Source organism: Labrus mixtus, chromosome 18, assembly GCF_963584025.1.
Source record: "Labrus mixtus chromosome 18, fLabMix1.1, whole genome shotgun sequence".
NCBI lineage: Eukaryota > Metazoa > Chordata > Actinopteri > Labriformes > Labridae > Labrus > Labrus mixtus.
In genome coordinates, this window is record NC_083629.1 from 17,317,631 (window position 1) to 17,337,536 (window position 19,906).

General features: G+C 39.2%; 2 protein-coding genes across 6 annotated transcripts; one reads left to right on the forward strand and one right to left on the reverse strand.

The window, feature by feature from the left end:
• Positions 1-1,714: 1,714 nt before the first annotated feature.
• On the reverse strand, positions 1,715-9,335 carry LOC132993803 (sex comb on midleg-like protein 4). Of its 5 annotated transcripts, XM_061063853.1 has the most exons (9): positions 6,763-6,969; positions 5,674-5,916; positions 5,119-5,248; positions 4,751-4,951; positions 4,416-4,577; positions 4,114-4,329; positions 3,888-4,036; positions 3,628-3,780; positions 1,715-2,750 (listed from the first exon to the last, which is right to left on the reverse strand). In XM_061063853.1, the coding sequence occupies exons 1-8, from the start codon at positions 6,763-6,765 to the stop codon at positions 3,655-3,657; spliced, it is 1,230 nt and encodes a 409-aa protein (XP_060919836.1). In that variant the 5' UTR covers positions 6,766-6,969; the 3' UTR covers positions 1,715-2,750; positions 3,628-3,654. The 5 variants fall into 5 exon arrangements, with proteins under 5 accessions (XP_060919836.1, XP_060919838.1, XP_060919835.1 ...); XM_061063855.1 differs by lacking the exon at positions 6,763-6,969 and adding an exon at positions 9,109-9,335 and having other exon boundaries at positions 1,715-3,780; XM_061063852.1 differs by having other exon boundaries at positions 1,715-3,780; positions 6,763-6,968.
• afg1la (AFG1 like ATPase a) lies at positions 8,780-17,422 on the forward strand. The gene is made up of 13 exons (XM_061063851.1): positions 8,780-8,936; positions 9,331-9,536; positions 10,911-10,962; positions 11,052-11,153; positions 12,541-12,671; positions 12,773-12,872; positions 13,112-13,170; positions 13,269-13,351; positions 13,444-13,514; positions 14,435-14,535; positions 15,411-15,551; positions 15,654-15,764; positions 16,494-17,422. The coding sequence occupies exons 1-13, from the start codon at positions 8,810-8,812 to the stop codon at positions 16,629-16,631; spliced, it is 1,422 nt and encodes a 473-aa protein (XP_060919834.1). The 5' UTR covers positions 8,780-8,809; the 3' UTR covers positions 16,632-17,422.
• The last annotated feature ends 2,484 nt before the right edge of the window (positions 17,423-19,906 follow it).

Here is a 19,906-nt window from a genome sequence, read left to right on the forward strand (position 1 = left end):
GAATCACTTTTCTGCTTGTCTATTAATCAGTAGCTGGAAATAATTGGATTGTGAAATTCTTGAGGGATATCACATTTTCAGTTCAAAAAACCTAATTATCCGATAGCTACTGTCAGACTGACCGTTATATCAGAGCTACTGTTAGTATTCTGCCATTTAATAGCTGATAATGTGGTTAGGCAGGAAGAGGCTGAATACTCACAGTACCTTTAAAATGTGTCAGCAGCCGGCAGCAGTCCCTTATTGAAAAAGTTAATGAAATGCAAAAACTGCAATTCTTCAAGTGTCCACTCAAAAAGCCCACAAAGCTCCTTTAACACCCATGTTAAAATTCACCTTTTTACAGCAGAATGAAACATACATTGGTACAAAAAATGTAGTATCAATGGCTAATTTATTTATTGGCACATACTGTAAAGGGGGGGGGGTGTATCTAATCCATTCTGATTGTATTAAGTTTAAGATTATATTGTAAATTTGCATAGTTAGGAGTGTGGTTCAGGTGACTGAGAGGTGGATTTATTGTAGCTGTTTTCCAGGAGGCTTAAGGCCCGCCTTAACTCCAACTCTTTGCCTGTTTCTGAGTGATCCAAATCAAGGTTAAGATAGCTTTTCAAATATGGCGACCGCTATCTTTTGGCCTCATATCGCTACTTCAGAAACCAATGAGTGACATCACTGACACTACGTCCATCTTTTATTCAGTCTATGGTTGGCAACAAGATAGGAAAGGTGTAAATTCCTAGCTAACAGTAATTGTTAGCCAGGAGAAGGTTAAATGCTAACATTGGCTGTAACCTTATCCTAACTATCCAAGTTCTTTTTTTTTTTCTGTTTATGCCTTTCCTATCTTATTATATGAGACGTTCACAAGGTACTGTTAGCGTTCAGACACATGCCAGCTTGTGGTAACATAAGCTAGGAAGGCACAGATGCTAGCATAGCTGTTGCCAATTGGTAGCTAATGTTTTATAAAATACGTTGGTTTTTTTGTATAAATATGGCCAGATATCTCTCAGGAATTTCTTTATTGATTGTCTTTTCAGATACCCTTTATACAACTAACAACTTAAAACATAGTTGTGCAACATTAGTGCATTTGAATGTGATGTGAAGCCCTGTTTCGACCAAGCAGTCCGGTTTGGTTCAGTACAGTCTCGTTCGGTTTGGTATGGTTAACCCTGCTGCTTGCGTTTCCACAGCCAACCGTACCCTTACTTGTATCGTAATAGCATGACATCATTGCAGCGCCAGTGTAGTGTAGCCCGCCAATAAATTCTCCAAAAAAGGAGAACGTGACACAGTAAACAAAGGGCAATTTGTGATTTTCTTGGCATGTGGCTGTTCATCATGAGAAGAAGAAAAGCTTTGTTTGTGAGAAATTACTTTCTCGAAATCCACAGGACATTTAAACATGGCTATTTTATGTTTGTCCTGTATTACCACCGTCGCACCTGAAGTAAGGATTATTTCAACCAATCAATTGACTGAAAGGTACTCTTGGCATCCCAATAGAAGGGTAGCAAAAAAGTAGGATGGTATCGGTTATTTTGGTATTATTCCCAAGTTTTGACAGTGGAAACGCAGATATGAAACTGAACTGAACCGGACCACTTGGTGGAAATGGAGCTTCAGGGGACAATGACCACTGTGTAAATATAGTCAATAGACACAAAAAAAAAAGTAGAAAGAAAAAGTCTCTCACAGATATATCTCTGATTACTTGATTTCTTAATTTAATGCTCACATACAGTACAGTATACACATATCCTTTACATTTCACAAACACAAAGGCAAACAGTTGAATACATAGATAACTTTAGCACCAGCATAGAGGACTGATTGGCTCAGCTGTCTCTAAAACTCTTATTCATAGTGATATTCAAAATAAAACACCGTAGCTTGATCTCACTAGGCATGGCTTACATGTATCTTAACAGCAGCATTCACTTACAAAGGTTAATTGATTAAAAAAGGATGCATACTGTACACCTAAAGTGGTATACAAAAGCAGTTTTATATTATATACCCATTTACATTACGGTTCGGGTTTTCTTCATGTAACATTTAGGTGTTTTGTGTTTTGAGAATTTCTGTTTTAACACTGATAAAAACATAAAAACATCAATTAAAAAGACATGTTTGTTTGAATATACATGAAGAGCCTCTGGAGATAATGGGCATTTATTAATCTTGCATATTGAAACATTAGTATATTGTTAACGTTCACAATACTCTCTTTTGCTTTATATATCGTAAGAAGAGAGCGACTGCCTGTCTATGTAGACTATGTTTTCTTTAGGTTATATTGTTTTTAAATATTAAAATTATAATAAAAAAGAATGAAAAATCCAATGGGAACATTACTTTTTTTTGTTACACAGTAATGTGAAAAATAGTATCAAAATGATTTCTAAATCTTTTAATTAAAAAGCAATGCTGTAGTTTATGCACCATATTTCAGTACAGGTATAGATATGTTTTCAGCTTGGTAAACACGAGTAAACAAGATCTTATGCTGAGCATTGACAAAGTGAGTGTTTCTTAAGGTATAAAGTGTTTTCTGTTATACATTTCTGGTCAGATGATGATGTATATAATTGGAAATCTGCATGTAGCAGACGTATGTGCTGCTCACAAAGGTTTGTGAGACAAAAAAATCTTCTGACACTGGCCTTTTACGTATTACATGATGTTAACATGTATGTGTAGGATGCTGTCTACAATCTGATGTTTCTTTTGTTTAAAATCTGTGCCAAAAAGTAGAGTGAGCATGTAAGAGAAGAGAAAAAGAGAGTTTTGTTATCACTTCATGACATCACAGAAATCTTCAGAAAAGTGTACCAAGAGGGTTGAACTTCGGACTCCAGGTTTGTGAGGCAATGGGAAAAGATTGAATGCAGTTTGGTTGCATGAATGAGGTGGCTGACTCCATTACAGTGTCTTTTGTTCCGCAGTTTAAAGTAGCTAGAATGGATATTTTTATAGTCATACAGTTATCACCTGATTCTGCAGCTCCATTCTCGGAGCTTTAGAGCGAGTTTCAAGAGAAGTTTTCTATCTGACTCTCACCACCTTGTTTTTAATAGCCTAAAAATCTAGTAAGATACCAACACAGTAAGAAACTAGCGGGTTCTACGTTTGACGATTATTAAGCACCTAAAGTCTGATATTTCCCCTCAGAAGACCAAATGGAGCTTAAAGAGGGTTAATATCGCAGTTACATTCATCAATAGGACACAAAAATGACTCCAAATGAATGATAATGTTTCAACTAAACCGCTGCATGTGTAAATAAAAAAATAGTGTTATGATATGTAATTCTGGGCATGCGGCCAAAATGATTGCAGGTTAACATAAAGAGGTTTACTTAGGTTTATCTGTAAAAGAATATGATGCAAATTTACCTTAAGAAATGTGCTATTTCACACTGAACTGTTACCCTTGCATTTCACACATAAATTAGTTAAATTAACTGTCAAACTCTTTGTTTTCTTTTATACTTTTGCAGCTTAAAGAAAGCGATGATTCTTACCATAAAGATATGCACCTCATGCTAACAGACTCTAGTCTCTTTGCACTGGCTCACACACATGGAGTCCAAGATTGAACCCTTTCGGAAAGTACCGTTAGATTGAAGAGGACAAAAAGTTTTCAGAACTTAGTCTGCTTTAGTTTGTCAATGTGGTAGCAAAGCTTCAATGCCGGCCCAAGTTTCAGTCCAAGGTACTTCATGATCATGTCGCTCTTCAGGAGTAACAAGGCGTTTCCATCGATCTCCTGAAAGAAGCAGAAGAAGAAGAAGAAGACAAGATGAGTTCAACTGGATGCTCATTCTGCACAGGGAATCAGCGGAGGAACAAGGAAGCCTGGAACAGAAAACGTACATGTTTCCTAAAGATGTCTGCATGGGGGCCGAGAGCATGGGGGTCTGCATCCCTGATGAACCAGACAACATCTTCCACAGACCAGGTGGAGGGGTCTTTATTGGGTGGCGCTTTGGACTCCTGGAGCTCTGAAGATGCACTATAACCTCCTGAAAGAACCAAAGAAAGAGTTATCTTTGTAAAGCAATGAATCAAAATTGAAGCGTTCTCAGTTTTGCCTTCTCACCTGTCCGGTTGCTTTCTGGAAATGTGTTTGGGCTGTTGGACGACTGCCGGCACATGCTCATGGAGGCCGAGCCATTGGAGAACTGCTGCTGTGAACGAAACCCGTAGGAGGACTTTGGTGAGTACGACGAGCCGATTGAGCTGAAAGCAGAATCGCCGGGATCCACAGAGTAGCGTTTACCGTCAGACTGATCTAATTGGTAGTCTTCTGTTTCAGCTAGAGACAAGATTAGAGACAAAATTAGCCTCAAGAGATGGATGGTATCTGGATGGTATCTTTTATTAGACAGAATTTAGAAGTACCATCTGACTGGTAGGAGCCACCACTGTGCTGGGTAATGGGCTGATCACTGAAGAGGTTTTCACAGTGCAAGCTGCGACAGAGTTTCTTCAGAAAGCGGAGCACATAGTCGATGCTGTTCACCACAGGGAGGCTGAGAAGGTGCTGCTTCCCATCAAATGTGGCTGGAAGAGCAAAAGAAGAAGCAACACGACAGGTTAGCTGCAATTTCTTGCAAATTAGATGTTTACAAATGCACATTTTTTTTTTCAACTCAGGAGCACCATACAAAAAATAAGAAAAAAGAAGCTGTTGAGCAAATAGTAAACAACACCTGAGGGAGGTCTTTGTACAACACCTGATATTTTTTCTCCCCCGTAGCCTTGCGTGAGGAGGGTGAAGACTGTTTTCTGCTGGAAGGCGCTGTCGATGCAGCCTTGGACGGCCTGCTGGAGAACCACAGAGGGCCGATCGGGTCCGAAGTGATCGGGAAGCTGCTGGATCTTCTTCCTGTCCAGGTTGGGGCCTGTGTTGGCCTGCTTGTTGATGTAGATACAGACTGATGGAGGGGAAAACAGATGGAGATGATTTTTTGGGGGGGGAACGAGAAATTGAACATCATTATGAACCATACACGTCTTTTTACACGACTGGAACTTGATTGTAAAGAGCAAACACAATAAATACTTGGTTTTTTTATGGCATTAAGAGAGTTTTATATCCTACCTGTGAGCACCTGGGGCGTGGCAGAGTGGGGGATGGTGGCTGCATCCTGAGGAATGGAGCTCATATCGGGCTCAGGGGTGCTGCTGGGTGGAGATATAGCCAATGGTGTCATCACCATCCTTGGTTTGAGCTGCAGTGAAATAAGTTGTATTCATTTTTCTTTGACTAAATCATGAAGGGATTAGGGATTAGAGAATAATGGGGGTGGCAAAAATGTGTAAGCTGTGGTTGTTTTGAAGCAGATGATGAATTGTGTTTGTATATATGAACAGAAACAGACATAGCACTGACATAGCAATGTGTGCTTTATGTTTACAGCACACATATGTTTAGTCTCTTTCTGGTACACTGGGGTCCCACAAACCCTGAAGGGCATGGAGCCTGTGTGTCTGTGCCTTTCTGTGTACACATGCATTTTTAAACACACTGCATCCACACACACAAACACACACACACACATACACACACACACACACACACACACACACACACACACACACACACACACACGTACATAACATCTCATCCCCATGTTTCCCCCTCCATGTGGCTGACCTTGAAGCCTGGCTTTCTCCCCCTCTTCTTTGGCACTTTGAGCGGAGGGAGGGACTCGGGGTAGCGGTTTGGAAAATCCATCTTGGCGACATTGCGGAGCGGGGGTCTCCCTCTCTTCCTGCCCGGTATCTTCCCCGCCTGGCTGGGGATGAAGGAGGGAGCCACTGCAGCTGATTGCATCTCACTGTTGTTGTTGTTGCCGTCTGATTTCTGTGCTGTCACTGCAGGTAAACTCATTTGGAGCTGCAGACAAAGGAGAGAACTCAAGCTCAAGCTGCAGAAACCCAAAGAGACATGCACTTTATTCTTGCACATCAATCAATCCGTCCTCGCCACATATTAGAGAGCAGCGTTAGCATCGATTCAGAGCAGCTCTGGTAGAGGTCTACAACAGGAACATGCAAACATTGACAGACTGCAGAATACTCAGCTGAGCAATGCGGCTCGGAAAAGCAGCATTAACCGAGGACAGTGATAATCACACAACACAAAAGGCAGCCATGCATAAGCTGAGGAGGAAACAGCACCTCCATCCTGCACTGATAACAAACCAATAAACCTGAGAGAGGAGGAGGGGGGGGTCTGTTACCTGCTGTCTTCTATTGTGAAAGCCCAAGAGCTGAGCCCCTTTTGTCTTAAATGCTAGGAGCCTAAAGGTGACTATAAAGCTAAATCCCCAACATTGCAGGGATAGCCATCCTGCTCTTGCTGTTTGAGGCTTTGTCCCCTTTTGGTTAACACACTGCTGCCGCCGCCGCTGCTGCTGCTGTTCGGCACACAGGCTGCAGACATCTCATTAGACTAATGCATTCAGCAGCAGCAGCAGCAGAGGGGAGGGAGGGGGGGAAATTGACTTCACCATGGCTACACAGCTATGAATTACCATTACGATGACAGCTTCCATCCTAATCTTTAACCAAAAAAAGGAAAAAGATGCATTGCAAAAAAAAAAGGCAAGCATGAGGCACATCTAGCATGCTACACAGAGTGAAGAAACATAATTATACCTCTGAAATTAATCTTATTTTAGGCAGATTTGTCAAAGGATGCCATATGTAAACAAACAATTTACATTCAGCCGGCACTCACCATCCAAACAGATGTGGAGTCTCCCTACGCTCTACTGTGTTTCCTATATTCTCCTGCTCCCAGCAGCAGAGCACGGCACAGTGGATTCCACTGTAATACTGTATATGTGTGTGTGTGTGTGTGTGTGTGTGTGTGTGTGTGTGTGTGTGTGTGTGTGTGAGTACACCAGAGACAGACAGACAGAGAGTGACAGTGTGTGTGTGCATGTGTGTGTGCATTAAAGAGACAGAAGAGCGAGAGGAAAAGAGCAGGGGTAGGGGTGGGGGGGAGGAGGCTGCACTGTTGTCATGGCAACAAGCCTGTAAGCCCTGTAACACCCTGCCGGTTGTCTGCCGGGATGTTTGGTCTGCTCAGCGCTGTGGAAGTATTATTAGACTGAGATTCTGCCTTGAAATTATAATGAGAATATTCATTAGAAAGTGAAGAGTGTGTGGATGTTATTCTTTTCTGTTTCTGCGCTCTACTGGGGTCGTACTTTTGTGTGTTTTAAATATCATGCTCATTATTTAAGGAATGATTTGTAGGCTACCCTGAATTGTCCAGAATTATAAAATAAAACAATTATTGTAATAATTGAATGATTATTATTGTCATTTTTACAGCTAAAATCTCAAACATTTGCTGTTTAAAGCTTCCCAAATGTGAGGACTTTCTGCTTTCATTCATCAATTATGCAATTAAACTAAAAAATAATTGGGGAATTTATCTAGTAAATTTTCACATTTCAGGATTTATAATTTAGATTGCAAGTATCTGACGTCACAGCAATATCTTTCCAAAGCATGCAAGGGAATGAAATGAGTCAGAAAAAAGAAATAATAATAAAAAAAAAACAATAGGCCAATACAAAAAAAAGATTGTCACTAAGTACTTAAAACATTATATCAATAAACAATCAATAAAACATGAATGTGTTTGTGCTTGAATATGTCTGAATATGGAGAAAAGACATGAGTGAAGAAGAACATTTGACTTGCATATTTTGGATTTAACATTAGTAGCATTGTTAGAGATACAAGAAAATTCATCTAGTTTCACTAAAATAAATCCCTTTTCTATAAAAAACTAAATAATTTGGTTGCAGCTCCTAAATGTAATCCAAGTAATCATTCCAATTGCTCTGTTTCAATCTATTACTGTTACCTCATTTTTGCCTGTGCAGTAAATGTCATGTTAACGATCATACAAAAATCAGAAAAGCAGAAAATTATCACATTCAAGATTCAGGAACCAGCGTCAACTCACCTTGTAAATACAAAGGTGGTGCTTTTATTTATTTTTGTCAGGGTTTTTTTTTTTTCTTTCCAGGGGTTGTTTTCTGTTACTTTTATATATGCATGTTTTATGTTTTGTAGTTTTCAATTGATTTCTTTTTTAATTTGTGTGTTAATATTTTAAAATTAAATAAAAATTTGATCACAAAAAAGATTCAGGATCCAGAATATCAGATTTTTCTGTGATCTAAAAATGAAGGTCTTATCAGCTCTACTTAAAAATAAAATATAAAAGCCCTTATTTCTGCAACTCAGATGAATCCCATTAAAATAACTTTGTTTGCTTCCACCCTTTATTGAATTAAATCTTGCATTATTAATTAATATTCTATCCTGTCCTTATTATACTGCATACATTAGGCCTGTGTATTATATGTATTGTATGAATGCTAATTAATATATGTTGTATTAAATGATAACTTGGGTTTATCATTTACTTTATGTTACTCTTCAAATAGATACTTCTAGTTTATTCTATATTAGGTGTTTAATGTTTTAATTATTAATAGCATATGTCCTGTGTAAAGCACGTTAAATTGCTTTGTTGTTCACAGTCTTGGCCACTTTTTTCTCACCAAACTGCTTGTAAAGCATAATCATGGTATAGTTTCGGCTTGTGTGCAATAAATATTCTTAATATTGTTTTTTTTTTTTTTATGAAATCCAGGTTATTGAACTTGATAAAACTCCGCCCCCTGCTGGCCAAAAGACGACGCACTTCTGTTTGTTGTGTTTTTACTAATAAAGTTTTACTGACGATATTTGAAACCAAGATGGCGGTGCGCATACCGCTGTCTGTAACGATGTCACCCTCAGCTTCTCTGGGGTGTAGGCTTTTTTTTAAATCGAAATATTCTTCCACAAACCCATTTGTATCTGCGACAGAGATGTGCAGACGAGGTGAGGCGTTTCTTGCGCGTTGTGTTGAAGTAGACGTCGTCAGTAAATGGGTTGACGACCCATAATTTATACGAAAAAGCTGATGAAAAGTCGAAATACAGCTCCACTTTAAACGAACAATTTACTACAGTATATAAAGGCTACCTGAAGCTACTTTAGGTATCAGGCTTACCTTGTTATTTTCACAGTTTTTACTCTGCTCTGTCAGCTGTCAAACGCCCTGCTGTCACCTTTGGTCCACAGCTTTATCCATACAGACACTTTTTGTGAAGGTCTTAGAGAGTATAAATACCAGCTAAAGGGGCTCTGCTGTCTGTTTTGTTAACATAAGGTCTTAGTGAGTGCAAATACGAGCTAAAGGGGCTTTGCTTTCTGTGTTGTTGTCATGTTTAAGGTTACTCGGGGAAAGCCCAGCAGGAGGCAGAGGAGAGCAGCTTCAGCCCCGCAGGGTTCAGCGGGCCTCTGGATCACTACAGCGGGCTGATCAGAGACGGGACACTGAAGGAGGATGAACATCAGAAAGCTGTGATGCAGACTCTGGACCAGCTCCACAAAACACTCAGAGGATACAGCAACACACCGACATCCATCTTCTCCAAGGTAGAGAGAGAAGAGAGAGGGAGAGAAGAGAGAGAGAAGAGAGAGAGTGAGAGAGAGTGAGAGGAGAGTGAAAGAGAGAGAGTGTGAGAGAGAGAGAGAAGAGTGAGACAGTGTGTGAGAGAGAGTGTGAGAGAGAGAGTGTGAGTGAGAGAGAGTGTGAGAGAGAGAAAAGAGAGAGAGAGTGAGAGAGGAGAGAGAGTGAGAGTGTGAGAGAGTGTGAGAGAGAGTGGGAAAATGAGAGAGAGTGTGAGAGAGAGAGAAGAGTGAGACAGTGTGTGAGAGAGAGTGTGAGAGGGAGAGTGTGAGTGAGAGGGAGAGTGTGAGTGAGAGAGTGAGTGAGAGAGAGAGAAGAGTGAGACAGTGTGTGAGAGAGAGTGTGAGAGGGAGAGAGAGTGTGAGAGAGAGAAAAGAGAGAGAGTGTGAGAGAGTGTGAGAGTGAGAGAGAGTGAGAGAGTGAGAGAGAGAGAAATTGTGTGAGAGAGAGTGTGAGAGAGAGAGTGAGAGAGAGAAATTGTGAGAGAGAGAGTGAGAGAGAGAGTGTGAGAGTGAGAGAGAGAGAGTGTGAGAGAGAGGTGACTGATGTTCCTGTGACCACAAACTGGGAGATCCTTTGTTATCTTTGTTGGGAAAGTAATTTGATCAACATGTTAGACAGATGTTTCATCATCAAAATTAAACTGAAGAGAATCCTTTGGAGTAACGCTGTTCATCTTTCAGTAAAGGTATAAAGACCTTTAGAGTCTGAAGCTTTTCACAAAGCAGGGGTCAGATACCAAACCGAGACTTTATATTACTTTTTAATTTAGATATCTGTATTAACTTCCTCTAAATTTGGAGGGAAAAAAACAAGCCTTCAGAGTCGTGCCATGAGGTTTATTTTTTTCACTTGTTGCTTTTTTTGTTTGATAAATATACCTTGTTATGTATAATCCTGTTTCAGTTTAATCCTTGCGGCTGGGGTAGATAAACTTTTTGTCAAATCTCACAGTGCTTTACCAAAACTTCTTTCTGTTTCTGTTTTGAATTTTTGCATTTTTAGATGAACAAATCTTTGAGCACATGGAAGTATTAACTGAGTTTACGTTTGCCGTCTCTCCTGATTTAAAGTTGTGTTTTACACACAAAATACAAAAATGCACATGAACTGCAGTCTATATTTACTGTTTTCTTGTTCTTCTGATGGCTTTAACTAACTAGTCATGTTTGAAGGAGAAGTGAACTCTTATGAGTAATTTATTCTTGTGGTTCACTCAGTAATCAGCAGGATGAAAGTAAAGTCATACAAAAAGGTTTGTACTTTTTATAATGATAATTATGTGTTGTAGACTTTTATGTGGAGTCATTTTCTAACACCATGGCATGCATGTCTTTCAGTTTTTCACTAAAGCGAAGCCACCGAACGGTTACTACATCTACGGAGATGTTGGTAAGAAAGTCTGTTTGCAGTGATTCAAGTATGAATTACATTTCTTTGACATGTGTTTCCCTTACCTCTCGTGTTGTTTCTTGTTTCAGGCACGGGGAAAACTATGGTGATGGACATGTTTTACTCGTACGTGGAGACTGAAAAGAAGAAGAGGGTTCATTTCCACGGCTTCATGCTGGACGTTCATAAAAGTGAGTGCACTTGATGTTTGTAGGATTCACACACCGCTCACGGTCAAGCATCGTCATCAGTTTTGATCTTTGTTTGCTAAGATCACCTAGCTCTGAGTGAAGGTAAAGAATATTGAACATGAATGATTGTATCAGAGGGGGATTCTGAGAGCACAGACCTTTTGCAGAAAATGTCAGAAATTTTCAGAGGTGCATTTGTAAAAATGGCCCAAGTTTCATGAAGATCTACAGTACCCGTTACAAGCAAGAGACCCAAAATAAAACCTTTAAAAAAGTCTTAAATGCAAAATTAGAAGGCATTAAATATTATAGCCTGATCTCAGTTTTTATATTCATCAAAAGAGGTTGTAGGCTTAAGTGTTTCTGTTTTTGATTTTATTTAAAACCAACTGTTCAGTTGTGTTGTCTTACCATCAGTAATAAACATAAAACTGTGTCTCTCTTATAAATAGTTAGACATTTAAAATGCAATGGGGTCTTCAAATTAATGAAGAGGTTCTTGAAAAGTATTAAATGTAACATCAGATTTTCTGTCTCTATCCTGTGGTAGTGTTGTAGTACTCGAAATCGGTCATCTCGAGACCACTTTTCTGAAGGTCTTGATCTCGACTCGGTTTTGTCTCGGACTGGGCGGACTCTGGATTTTAAATCAAGACCATTCAAGACCCACTCACAATCAGTTTTTCCACATCAGTACTGGGATTAGAATGAGAAACGCCTCTTTTTAAAAGTACAAACCTTCCTTTCACGGTCTTAGTGAGTGACACGCCCCCTGCACACAAATGGATGGTTTTTCAGTGACATTTATGGTCTTGGTCTTGTCTCAGTCTGGCCCTGCCTTGGTCTTGGTCTTTATCCCTAAATGTCTTGGTCTTGTCTCGGTCTTGGAGCACTCTGGTCTCGGGGATGTCTTGGTCTGGGTTAGTGCGGTCTTGATGGTCTACCCTGTGGTAATCCTGCTGAAAAACAGAGAAACAACACCGTAAACCGACTTCATTGGTGTTTAATCTGATGAAAAAAGGCTCCGTAAAAACTGTTGTTATGTCTGCATGCTGCATGGACTTCTGAAACTTAGGACTTTATTTACCTACTCTTATCATCTTTTCATAAAGGTAAATATAAAACTGTAGATTGAAGATCGAAAATGAACATTAGGTCGCTCTCACTCTTTGTTTGTATTAAATTGAAAAGGAATCATTTCACAAGCCCGCTAACTAAACCATCACATAGATTTCTTTACAGTTAAACTCCAAACTGAGGAGCAGTGATGCTACATTTAGTGACCATGCTTGTGTATTGTTCTAAACTCATGTAACTGGTATTCATGTGTACTAACTTGAACTTCTCCGACATTGGGAATCATTTCTACTGTTTCGTTGGTCTTCAGGGATCCATCGGCTGAAACAAAGTATGCCAAAGAGGAAAGCAGGAAAAATGGCCAAATCCTACGACCCCATCGCTCCTGTTGCCAATGAGATTAGTGAAGAGGCGTGTCTGCTGTGTTTTGATGAGTTTCAGGTAATCTGTAATGTTTAAATGAACCGATGTGTAAACAGACGTTTACATTATTGATCTAAAGCTTTATACAAGGTAAATGAGTTTTTTTCTACACATTACAGGTCACTGATATCGCTGATGCCATGATTCTGAAGCAGCTGTTTGAGAATCTGTTTCTGAAAGGTGTTGTTGTTGTGGCTACTTCGAATCGTCCGCCTGTGGGTGAGGATCAAATGTTGCTACACGTCTTCAACATGTTTTTGTGTCTCTTTGTCACAGCTGACCCTCAGTGTGTTTGGTCTTTTTTCAACAACTGATCATATCAACGTAGGATTTATTTTTAAAGTCTACAAATTAAGAATTGAAAGTTATTATTATTATTATTATTATTATTATTATCATTATTATTATTATTAATAAATATATTCAAACAGTTCTTTGCCCACTCTTCTTTCCCTCAGATTTGTATAAAAATGGGCTGCAGAGGGTGAACTTTGTCCCTTTTATCGCTGTGCTGCAGGTAAGAAAGGAGATATGTGTATTAAGAGAAAATTAGATTCAAGTCTTTTTTTTTTTTGGTCACACCTGTTGTTAATGAATGTGATCTTTTACATGCAGAAATATTGCCAAACTCTCCGCCTCGACTCTGGGATAGATTACCGCAAAAGGAACAGACCGTCTGCTGGAAAACTCTACTTTCTGTAAGAAAGTGTTCGAGTGAAAACAGCAGTCATTGCATGACAAATTGTAAGACTTTTTTTTGTGCATGTTTTTAATGTTACATTTCTTGCAGCTCCAGGGAGCCAGATGTAGAAGCGACACTTGACAAGATGTTCGATGAGCTCGCCTTCAAGCAAAACGATAGTAAGTGAGCTCCTAGGCTGATCAGCTGATTTATCTGTGTTACCGTTCTTATTATTTGGTGTATTTGTTGTCCTGGGGCCCGTTTCAGAAAGTCGAACCCTGAGCTCTGAGATTTAGGTGGCAAACTCTTGAGTTTCCACTTCCAGAGCAGCAGATTTGAGTTTGTTCGCTCTCAACTCTAAGTAGGTTCACTTGGAGTTCAGCACTTTAAAAAGCCAACTTTAATGGAGCCTTGATACTACAGTTCACCATGGCAACAGGTGACAAAAAGAGGTCCTTTTACATCCTCATACGGACACATGACGAGTATGAACAAACTTTACAGAATAAAAAGTTACTCTGCTGCTGAGGCAGGGGAGAGAGACGTGGTGTGGTAGAAAATTGCTGCTCGAGTCAGCATGTAAGTTTGAATGTCTATTAAACACTTTATCACCCTTATAATAATACAGGTTAAAACTGATAGAATGGTGTTGTACCTAAAATGTATTTTCATTGAGGTGCGATCCAGCAGGAGAAAAGCGACTTGGCAGCAGCTCAAAATGAAAAATAAGAAGAAAGTAGGCTCATGGTGGTACCTCATGACGTTAATGTCAGTCCCTGTGGAGCCCCTTTATCTCGATGCCCCTCGAATGAAGGACATACCATAACGGGAAAAAAAAGTTTTATATAGTATACCTAACAGATCTTAAAACAACCTGGATGTTTCATTAAAGAAAAACCTGCTCTTGACCAGGTTAGGTTCACAGACTAGGTTGCCATAGAAACTAACTCAGAGCTTAATTGACCTCTCTTTCTGGAACGGGCTTGAGTGACCTGACTTTCTGAAACTGAAAACTGGAGTTTTCTTCATTTCAGGGTTAACAGAATCAGGGTTTGCACTAAACTTGCTTTCTGAAACATGCCTCTGATTATCTTCACAGTAACGCGACCAAGAGTCCTGAATGTTAACAACAGGAAAGTGCGTCTGAACAAAGCCTGTGGGACCATTGCAGACTGTACGTTTGAGGAGCTGTGTGATAGAGTAAGTCTCTCAAATGAATGTAAATATTTAGCAATATCTACAAAACTCTTTATGTGCATCAATATATTATAATATTATAAGATTATTTGACCTTTTTAATGGATTTATAAAAACAAAAGTCAAAATCAATAAAAACAGTGCTAACTAACAAGAAGAGGCAAAGCAAAAAGTATTTTTGCTTAGTTAGTTAGCACTGTTTTTATGCTCATAGTTGAAAGAAAATTAAATGGGAACTGAATTTAGAAACTATTAAGAATGTCTGTCACTGTTGGGTCAGTTATAAAGTTTATCTATCCATCGATTGTTACATTTGAACACATTTAGTCCCAGCATCTAAAATGTAAGATTTGCTTTCATTTTCTCTTCATTATCTTTGGAAATAATGATGAGTTTTAGTGTTTTTTGGGCTGTTGGATGGACTTTAAACACAGAAGAAAGTGTTTGGGCTGGAAACTTATGTTGCAGCCAAGACCACACTAACCGAGTCCGAGTCATACACGAGACCAGAATGCTCAGAGACCAAGACAAGACAGAGACCATAAATATCACTGATCATCCAGTGTGCAGGTTGCGGCCCTAACCGGGGATAAAAAACATTATGCATGAATTGAAGATATTTACAATTTTAGAAATGGCCGATTTCCTTCTAATCACAGTGATGACACAGAAAAATAGCCTATCAGTGGTGGTCTTGATTTATAATCCAGAGTCTGCCCAGTCTGCGACCGAGACAAGACCGAGTAAAAATGCTTTCGATTCTGAGACGAGACCTTAAAAAAGTGGTCTCGAGACCAAGACCGATTTCGAATACTACAGCACTACTTGAAACGTGCATATAGCAAATAAATAATGCTGTGATGATGTTAATGTTCCAGCCTTTAGGGGCCAGTGATTACCTGGAGATGTCCCGGCTGTTTGACACCATCTTTATACGACACATTCCTCTACTCACCCTGAACAAGAAAACTCAGGCCAGGCGGCTCATAACGCTCGTGGATGCTCTCTACGACCACAAGGTACACTACTGAGCCACTACATATCTACTACGCATTAACACTGTAATACCAAACATAAGCCGATCCTGTAGGATTTTTAACAAGTGTTTTACGATGTCTCAGGTACGGGTGGTGATTCTTGCGGACCATCCACTGGAGGATATTTTTGTACACGACGGGGATCATGGTCATGACGAGAGCCACATCCTGATGGACGACCTGGGGCTGAAAAGGGTGAGAGCGCAGACTCCGTTTTCACAGTTAAACCAGTTTTTCATGTTTGGGTGTGTCATTCCCTCGTAAATGTAGATTAGAAAGCTGGCGAGAGCTCTTGTTGAGTGACACTTTTGACACAAAGCACAAAGAGAGCCAGTCTTTATGCTCTCTGAAAAATCATCTCACCGTGATCCATTCTAACCAGAACGTTGTTTTTTTCTTGACAAACTACAGTATGATATTATGTCACAAATGATTTAGCTGTTTTTCAGTTGTAAATCAGTTTTTCAGGGTTGATATCTTATTTAAAGCTTCTTGTTACATAGTTGAAACATTGCTCCGAGTTTTCAGAATTTGAAGACTCTTTTTTAGCCTTTATTGATAGGATCAATCAGCGGGTGTAATCATAGTCAAATATCAACGAACAAGTGGTAAAGAACACTGGTGAGCAAGAAGGGGACGAAGATTGCACTGGTCGCATGGAACAAATGTCATCAGCCACGCCCACTCGCTCAGGGCTGATTGTCCTGAATATCACCTACTGCGTCCACACATTGTCTCTCAAAATTCCCGGTAAAGTCGGGGTGAAAAGCTAGGCTGTTTGGGGTCACACATGCAGCTCACCCAAAAACTTCCAGAGAAATGTTCAGATGTTTTGTGCATGTGTGAAAACAGCTATAAACATAAAGAATAGTTTTATTAAAGGTGTGAATTTAAAAAACAATCTAATACCTGGTGGGTCAACAGGAAGACGCCAGCGGTCTGTCGATATTCAGCGGAGAAGAGGAACGATTTGCCTTCCAGAGGACAGTGTCTCGACTCACAGAGATGCAGACTGAGGAGTACTGGCTTGAAGGAGACAGAAGCACCAAACCACAGGCGTAACATTCAGAAAACTCCACCATTTAACACAACCTCCATAAACTGTTCTCTGCTCTGCCAAACTCACACAGACTGAACAATACTCCCATTATGGAACTCCTTCACAGTACGTGTGCAAAAACTGTACAGAGAATATTTATTGAAATCTTAACGCCTTTTATGACTTTATTGTGACATTGCACTTTATGGATAATTTTTAAGGTGTCATATTGCTTTTAATCATATAGTGGTCCAACTATATTTACCTGTGTAAATCTGTGCAGAAGAGACGCACAACTTGAAGAAATGGATTCCTTAAGGACTTGTTTTGAAGATTTTACATTTTAATCTTTGAGCTACGTACTGTTTTATCAAATGTAAAAAACATATCTCAACGAGTTATTCATGATTCTCATACATGCTTCAATACAGTGGTGCAACAATGGTTCACAAAGTGAAAGCAGTTTTTTTTTTTTCATTCCTGATGGACGCCGCGAACTGGACAATACTGCATTTGTCACTTTTTTATCTGTTGCATGGAAAAGGGCAAACAAATGTATCACAGGGCTTCCAGGTGGTGCTATAATCTTATGAGTCTGTCTACATTCATGAAGATATTATTTTTTTCTGAGGTCAAAATTGTCCTTTTTCTTTAAAAGAATGGCTATTTGTATGGGACAAGTACAAGTTTGTTTTGGGTAAACTGCCACACGCCGCTGCATTTATACCTCATTTTCAAAGTCCTTCTTAAAAAAAAAACCCAACAAGGCAGGGTATCAAACTCACACTACAAGCAATGTGCATCAAGAGCATGCGATATGCGATATATTTGATTGATATATTCTTTATTTAATTACTAAGCTTTACACTCTTGCCTTCAAAATCAAAGGAGGCACCGGGGAATTACAAGTGCTTAAAAAAAAACTTTAATCAGCTGTACATGTAAAAAGAGTTTTATTGGTATAAGGACAGCTGTAGGTGTTTTGTTTAGTTCATTTTTGGGTTTTATTTTGGCAGAAGGTCCAGTGAGGGTCAGGCCAATAACTTTCTGGAGAAATCTTTATTTTTGACAGTAAATGTTAAAAGATTAGCAGTCAGCTGATTTATTTTACAAAACAACAAAACATTTAGTATTATTGTAATTATGTTATCAGTCAGTGTTTCATTCACATTTCCTGTAAATCTCTTTTCACACTTCAGGAAATCCTTGGAAAAGCTTCTTTATTTGTTGAAGCCGATGTGGTGGCCAAGATTTTACAAATACCAAAGTCAAATACAAATCCTCAGTTCCAATTCCAACCCCTGAATAAATGTAAGAGCCACCAAAAAAAGGTTTGTGGTTATGTACATTTTCCAAACGTTTCCTTTTTTTGTCTGTATGAATTAATACTAAATACGTTCATTCTTTATTTAAGAAACGACTGAACATAAAAATGTTTAGGCCCAAAAACAACAACAACAAATCATGAGAATCAGCCTTTTAAACCCTCCGTTTCTTGTGTTTAACTGCAGAATGAAAAGTCTGTATCAGATCATAATAAGGTTGGGAACTGTTTCCATTTGTAGCTACAAAAAAATGTAAGTCAGAAAATGAAGTGTACAGACTTTGATGGGAGTCAGCAATTTACTTTTTTGACACATTCATTTCCTGTTTTTTTTTTATCATACTTCATTAAACTTCAATATTCAGTACCATATTGAGTTTTCGTTGCTACCATGGAAGACATTAAGGTCCCTTCATATTACATAGAGACCCAATTAAGTCCATGATTCCTGAGGAAAAGGGACTTATAATTGCAGCCTCTATCTCCCTTACTACTTTTGGAGACTTAGAGTACCACTTGCAGGCCAGCATTCTGGGAGTGCAATATTACAGAGGGGTAATAGGGAACTTTGAACTATTTAAGGTATAAGAGTGGCCTTTAAACGCTTTGTAGGTCAAAGTAAGGATTTTATAGTTTATTCTGGACTTCTAGGGAGCTAGTGCAGAGGTGTTTTGCTCGAGGGCTCTTAGGCAGTGCTCAGGAAGCGATCTGGCAACTCTCCAGCTACCAGACCAACTTCCAGACTAGTTCCGTGCTGGGACATGAATTGGCGAGCCTCCGTTTCCCAACCCAAGTCCCTACAGACTGCACTACTGCTGCCCAAAACTGAGCTACTGCCGCCCCATATTATAGTTAACTTGTTGGTTTCATATTGGTTTATTTATACGTATAACTGAGTATGATTTTACAATGTTACAATTCACTTAGCAGATGCTTTTATCCAAAGCGACGTACATCAGAGAGTAAGTACAACGCTAATCCATTCATACACAGCCACTGAAGCAGCAGGAGCAATGCGGGGTTAAGTGTCTTGGACACATGGGCAAGGACATGTTGCTCAGCTGGGGATCGAACCCTCGACCTTTCGGTTGAAAGGCGATGACTCCACAAACTGAGCCACAGCCACCCCATCATCTGCATAACAACAATAACACATTTTACTGTGTCTAACTTTTTAATATTTCCTTGAGAGGATGCGTATATAACATGAATGGAAAAGGTTCAAGCACCAAGCCTTGTGGAACTCCGCGAATAACTTTGGCATTGCACAGAGGGCTAATCATTAATGTGTACAATTGATCTGATAAATAGGATTTAAACTAAGTTAATGCAATTCCTTTAATTAAGGAATCCAATTAAGTGTTCCAGTGTCCGTAGCAGGATGTGATGCTCAGTTGTGTCAAATGCCACACTTAGATCTAGCAGGAAGAGTAAAAAGATAAGTCCTCTGTGTTAAGAAATTAGGATGTCATGTAAAAGAAAGGGGACATGTTGTTGGAATTAGGTCTGAGAGACAGGTATATATTACACAATGTCAATGAAGCAAGAAATTGCCAAATAAGCAAGATATAAATTAAAGTATTTTCTGATTATTATTTTATTTTTAAGTATAACGACTTATTATATAGGATCAATTATTTTGGTTACAACAGGCTGGAAAAAGGCTATTTTAACAATTGAAAAAAATGTTTTATTACCACAAAAAAAAAAACATGTTATTGATACGTCTTAAATATTGGTTATGTTTTATGGCCGCAAATTTCCTCTTACGAGAACTTACAGTCAAAGTGCACAAAATGCATATAAATGCTATTGATTCTCCTTCATCAATAAATCACATTACAGACGTAGTAGTATTTTGTAGTGCAAGAGACTGTTCTGTGAACACGGTGATGTCACCGGCCTGCAGACATCCCCATACTGTCACTTTAATTTCAGTGCAGTCCAGGGGGCAGGATCGTGTGGATTTTTTTT

What these genes read in the sequence shown, in the direction of transcription:
- LOC132993803 (XM_061063853.1), bottom strand. An exon ending in GGAGAAAGCCAGGCTTCAAG is followed by an intron (nt 5,249 to 5,673) that starts GTCAGCCACATG and finishes ATTTCACTGCAG; the next exon opens with CTCAAACCAAGGATGGTGAT. An exon ending in TGGCTCCTACCAGTCAGATG is followed by an intron (nt 4,330 to 4,415) that starts GTACTTCTAAAT and finishes TCTTGTCTCTAG; the next exon opens with CTGAAACAGAAGACTACCAA.
- afg1la (XM_061063851.1), top strand. Translation starts at nt 8,810, where the DNA reads ATGGCGGTGCGCATACCGCTGTCTGTAACGATGTCACCCTCAGCTTCT. An exon ending in GACAGAGATGTGCAGACGAG is followed by an intron (nt 8,937 to 9,330) that starts GTGAGGCGTTTC and finishes GTCATGTTTAAG; the next exon opens with GTTACTCGGGGAAAGCCCAG. An exon ending in CGACATCCATCTTCTCCAAG is followed by an intron (nt 9,537 to 10,910) that starts GTAGAGAGAGAA and finishes CATGTCTTTCAG; the next exon opens with TTTTTCACTAAAGCGAAGCC.